Source organism: Terrapene carolina, unplaced genomic scaffold (genome assembly GCF_002925995.2).
Source record: "Terrapene carolina triunguis isolate 2854851 unplaced genomic scaffold, T_m_triunguis-2.0 Scaffold17, whole genome shotgun sequence".
NCBI classification, from domain to species: domain Eukaryota; kingdom Metazoa; phylum Chordata; order Testudines; family Emydidae; genus Terrapene; species Terrapene triunguis.
Window position 1 is genome coordinate 5084643 of NW_020664368.1, and position 6000 is coordinate 5090642.

A 6000-nucleotide genomic window follows, 5' to 3' on the forward strand; every position below is an offset into this window, starting at 1 on the left:
GAGGGAGATAATGTACTAAGTTTTCTGAATATTGACTTAGTGGGAGGAGGTGACGTAATAAGAAGCTGTTGAGGCAATGTGTTCCTGCACTTACGAACAGCACTTGGGATCAGAGTATATGGTGGAGGAGGAAGCATTGTTTTGCTTTGGGCTGATCTTCTTAGACCTGAGAATATGTTAAAACACATTTGTTGAAATCCTTCCTTGCCTCTTTTGGAGGCATTCTCATCACTTACCACTAAAGTTCCATGTTTTGTTTCACTTTTCCAGGTTGTTGGTAAACAAAGTAAATCTCTATGTAAACTCATGTAGGAAAGGGGAATGATGTACAACCCTCCCAAAGAAAATGCAGGGATAATTGAATATTTCATGCATTTTAAAACCCAACATACAGCTTTGAATACGCTGGACTTCAAAGCAGAAACCTAGGCATTGAACAAATGACTGTGAGTTTACTTCCTGTTTTAAAAACCATCTTAAATTATTGCTTACTTGCAGCTGATTTGATGAATGGGTGAAATAGAAGTTCAAATTTCTGATCAGCGTGATGGTGTTTAAGCAGCTTATTGCTAGGAGCTCCGGGGCTAGCATTTTACAAAGGTCTCTTTGTTCTTAGGTCTGCAGGGATCCCCAGGTTATAGTGGCTTTAGGTAAAGCTACGTATTCTGATCAGACAAAATTGGGAATTTTTAATAATTAATAAGACACAATTTAAGGTACTATAGCATCGTACTAACTGTATTCTTGTAAGTGAACAGTATAATTCTGTTTTGAGGTGAAGTTTGTCTTAAGCATAAATACAATTTTCCTAAATGCTACAGAAGTCAGTATCTGTTTTGGATATTCCCATTGGCTATTGAGTTACAAAGTTGCAAAGCAAAAATACAAGTTTAACAAATATGAGAAGGCATCTGAATATGGCTGTTTCAAAGTAAAGGGCTTAGAAGGTGCAGCAGATAAATATATGGCTGTTTAGAGAGCTGTTTTAGATTGCATTTACCGTGTGTGTCCACGCTCACTGCCAAATTTGGAATGAATACCAGACATTTTCTCCCCCTACAGTCTTAAAGACTAGGTTTTTATTTATCCACTAAACCAGCTAACACTATTATAGAGTTTTTAATGTCTTCTGAAAACTGTTAATAGCTTCAGGCTATCGCGTAGTCTGTAATTATGTATTGTGCTTCAAATACTAAACCTTTAAATATGAGAAGTTTGAGGTAAGCTACTGAATTCTGATTCTGAAGCCCTGTTGATGTAAAAGTTGCATTTAGTTCTTATGTATAACTTGTATTGCTATAGTGCTCAAAGGCTCTAAGTATGGGGATTCATTGTGTTAGATACTGTACTGACATGCAGAAAGATGCAGTCCCTGCCCTATGAGTTTACGATCTTAATTTGAAACAAGACTCGTGTGAATAATAAACAATAGGGAGTAAAAAGGGAGGAGAATCAGTGTAATAAAATTATGCGTAGGTTAACTTTTGTGTAACTGGATGGCATAGATTTGAGTTTTTTTAGTCATAAATTAATATCTGCAACCTCTGACTGTCCTGCAGCCTAGCCTACTTTAATCTGCAAAGCTATTTATTGTGATCTGGAATTATAGATTTTGGTCTTTATACATCTTGTATGTTCTATAGATTGAGATAAAAATGAAGAAGCCAGAGGCTATAAGATGGGAGAAGCTGGAAGGGAAGGGAGATTCTCCGAAGCTAAAACAATACACATCAGGTTTGTTTTTGACCTCATTTAGCATTTAATGCAACTATACATATTGTCCTATTAACATTCTTCCCAATTACATAGAACATCTTATACATATGAAATATTGTAGCAATAGGTTTACCTAGAGTAAATGTAAACATGTAATTCTGAAACTCTAATTTCATGAACTTCATGTGTAGTGGGAATGGATTCTGATTGGTAGTAAAGCCCTAAGAATTCAGCTGTTCACTCTGCTCGTGGCTTTCATCTACCTGAGGGGATTATTCAGGATGCGTGCTTGTCATCTGGGTTTCTCTGGGAGCTTATTGTTTGATTGGGCTGCCTAGTTAAGTTGTATTCTCCTTTGTTGCATTGAGAGAGGCTTGTATCTTTTGGAGAAAATTTTAGTTCAGTAGCACTCACGTACATCAAAAGATTTTCCTGATACTTGGCTTAATTTTCCTTTAATTTCAGCTCATTACTTATACCCCCTTGTACCATCTAAAATGCCTCTCCCCTTTCATTTTCACAGTTGTCATCTGTACATGTCTGGTATGCTCTGCTCTCCTCCACTCCCATCATTGCTTAGCCAAGCTACATATTGCACTCATTAATGTTTCCTTATAAATAAGTCTCTATAGCTGCCTAATCTGTTCCTGGTGTCGTGTTCATCTTCTTCCTTCTGATTTACCTCCATATTTTTGTTATTGAGGCACCCAGACCTAAAAAAATTATTCTGTTTGTAGTCTCAGATTTGTAGAGCAATGGTTGTCCCTGTGATGGTTCCGCATATGTAGCCCAAAATTGCATTAACTTTTTTTTTGCTGTCACTTTCAGTGCAAGCTCAACTTCTCTGTTTATATCATATAGAGCTTTTCAGCTTTACTGCTTTCCTGGTTTCTCCCTCCCTCTGCATTTTGCTTCAGATAACTTTTCAAGATGATCTTCATTTCTCCCCATGTTTTCAGCCTTGCTAGGTTCCTTTTTTCCCTGCTCTCCCTGATGTTTGCAATGCCTCCTGATTTTTAGTATGAATTGCATGATATTTTAATGTGACCATTACTTAGTCTTCTAGAGATCATTAAGGCTGTGATCCAACACCCATTGAATGGAAGAACTCCCAATGACTTCACTGGTCATTGGATCAGATCCTAAGATCTTGAATAACACTGGCTTTGACACTTACCTTGTGACACTTGGATACATTGCCAGTTCATCATTTTCATGTTCTTCAGCCAATTTTAATCCTTAAACATGGCTCCTATTCAACCCAATCAGACTGAATTTTAAAAGATAGGATATTGTGCTGTATCAGATGATCCACCAGAAAAATCCACCTCCTGCAATTCCCTTCATTTGTTAGCTTTAAAATTCTGTCCAAAAAAGCAATCAGACTTGTCTGACAAGATTTGTACTTACAGATCCATGGTACTTTTTGCTCAATTCTGGGTGGGGTTAATTATTTCATGCTGTAAATGTTGCCAAAAACGCTGATTTAACTTACTGCAAATGTTATTTCCAGACTCCACACACCTATATCCATCATCCTCTCATTATACAAGGAACTGGGATAAATTGGTGGTTGAGATCAAAGAAGAAGAAAAGAATGAAAAATTAGAGGGGGACGCCGCTTTAAATAAACTCTTTCAGCAAATCTATTCAGATGGTACAGATGAAGTGAAACGTGCCATGAACAAATCCTTCGTAAGACTTCAATCTATCCTTACATATTTGTTAATGCTATAAAGTAAATAACTAAAATTAAAAAAAAAACCTTGAGGCCAAATTTTGTGGGCCATGCCATTTGCATATGCAAATACGGTAATCGGAGGCAAATAAATATTTAGACATCTCTCTGTTTGCACCTGCAATTGTGGTAAAATGCATAAATGCACAAGAACTTATATATATGAATCTCTAGCAGTTGAAAACTCAGCCCCTACTGAGTAAGAAAACAAATTATCCAGTGATGTTGGTATGATAGCATTTTTATGTACTGGCATATGGAAGAGTTGCATTTCTCCATAGTGTTAATTCTGAGTGGTGAGTTTAGACTTGGAGCACAAAGATTGCTCTCCATCCTTCCTTATTTTTTTGTTTGAGCCTATACTAATGTCAGTGGGAACAACTTGCCCCTTCCTGGTTGGTCAAAAGATCCCCAGAGGAGAGAACCTGACTCCTCCTCGTTTTTCTGTTAATTGCTAATTTTTAAATAGGAGTTCGAGTGCACAAGAATGCATGATTGGACCATTAGAACTACTGTATATTGAAGCAGTGTCAGTACTTATTTGCCTTAATCACATCAAAAGTGGACATATGACGACAGAAATTACTGCTTTATTAAATTTTAATGTCAGAAGTCTTATGTGCAGAATATGCAAAGATTGATACAAAAATCATGTGCACATCCTATGTCTAGATCAAGTCATCTTCATTTAATATAATCATAAATGCACATAGTATATAGGGAAGGGTTTGAGAAGTTCTGGAGAATTCCAAGGGTATCTGCGTTAGTGCATTGTTTCCTGCAGACTCTAGTCTTGCAGAACTTAATCTGCTATAAAAAATGTGGATCATTTTAAATGACTGGCTATAACTAACTTCAGCAGACTAAACAAATGTTCTTCCGTATTGCAGATGGAGTCTGGAGGAACTGTTCTGAGCACCAACTGGTCTGATGTGGGGAAAAGGAAGGTAGACGTAAATCCTCCTGATGACATGGAATGGAAAAAATTCTAATCTGTTGATTTGGCATCTTTGTATTGCCCATATTCACACGCTGACCATTGTGTATGGACATAGCATTCTTGGATTTAAGACACTGAATGTTCCCTTGAAGATCGGAATTATTGTCTTTACATCTTGCGTGCTTTAGTAATTCCTTTGTCTGCAGGTGTTAAGGTTTAATCAGGAATGGAAGCCTGTTTTTCATCACTCCTGTCCATGAGGGGTTTTCAGAAACAGATTTAACTAAGTCATAAATACACATTTTCTACTAGCTTTATCAGTTCTGTACTTTTGGGGATGAGGAGACCTTTAATGGACTGTTTAGTATTATTGCCTTATTTTTAATTCACAGTATTTCTGTTGAATAATTTATTAGCTCTGGCAACTTTGGGTAAACACACTTTTCAACTACAGTGTTAATTGTTTGCTCTCTAACTCTGCTTAAGAATAAAACTGTAAAATATAAATTTTTCCATAAAGAAGTTTGGTTCATTTTATTTTTAAGTCTGAAAACTCAGATGTGGAAGAAAAAACATAAAATCAAAATTGATATTTGGAGAAGCCAAGCTTGCGAGTACGTAGGAGCAAGACTCCCGCTCTGCTAAAAGAAGAATGAGCCCCATGTTCTCCTTTTCTTGGAGGAAGAGGAATTACCAGGGAAGGAAATCTGAAGTGGAAGCAGCAGGACTGAGGAATTGCTAGGGCTCCCATCCTTCCTACCTGTGGGTGGATCTGCAGCACTGAGGGGCTGGGGCTGGCGGGGGAAAGAGAAGAGAGGATTGCTAGATCTGGGAAAGCTCTATCTGCCTCTTCTATAAACAGATGTTTGCCAGTCCTCCGTTTCTCACGTGGAAAGGTGGTAGAAAAACAATAATGCACAGATTTTCTTACAATCACTTTTTGATTGTATAGATCTTCTAAAATGCAGGACATTGCATTGAGTATTTCAGTATGTTTAGAGAAGAGCCCCAGCATCCTTCACTTTTGGTCTACACCAGTACAGGCAGGTCTTCCATCCTGATAAAGTTTTAAAAGGTAATATTTATAGAAATGGGGGTCAGAATCATCTGGGATGAGCCCCCATTCTATCTCTGCATGCACATGTTGCTTGGTTGGCTGTGGGCCTTCAAAGGGATGTAAATGTGTTCTCTTATCCCTCTTGTCATGCCTTATTCCATCACTGTAACATTGAGACCTGTGCCAGCAGCCGCCAAAATTGGTGAGCTGTCCTTCTCTTGATCAGTTAACTGCTTGTTGCAAACGCAATTCACCAAAATAGTAGAAGTTTCATGTAGTCTGGGTGGGAAGAGGAAACTGATCAGAGTGGTGGTGGGGGAAAAACTTTAATTTTGCTTATGAAACAGATATCAGTAAAACAAAGCTTTTTATAATGGGTGTAATAGAATCATAGAAGTGTAGGGCTGGAAGGGACTTCAAGAGGTCATCTAGTCTAGCCCTCTGGGCTGAGACAGGACCAAGTAAACCTAGATCATCCCTGACTATTTGTCCAACATGTTCTCAAAAACCTCCAGTGATAGGGATTCCACACTGTCCTTGGAAGCCTAT

At 37.8% G+C, this 6000-nt stretch overlaps 1 protein-coding gene across 1 annotated transcript in view; it reads left to right on the top strand.

Annotated features, from left to right (window-relative positions):
- Nucleotides 1-4753, top strand: part of LOC112121794 (protein SGT1 homolog) — a 41991-nt gene extending 37238 nt beyond the window's left edge. The window contains exons 11-13 of the mRNA XM_026650575.2: nt 1644-1734; nt 3230-3411; nt 4345-4753. Coding sequence (XP_026506360.1) covers nt 1644-1734; nt 3230-3411; nt 4345-4446 — 375 coding nt within the window. The 3' untranslated portion in view covers nt 4447-4753. The remainder of the gene's footprint in view (nt 1-1643; nt 1735-3229; nt 3412-4344) is intronic.
- Nucleotides 4754-6000: the final 1247 nt, after the last annotated feature.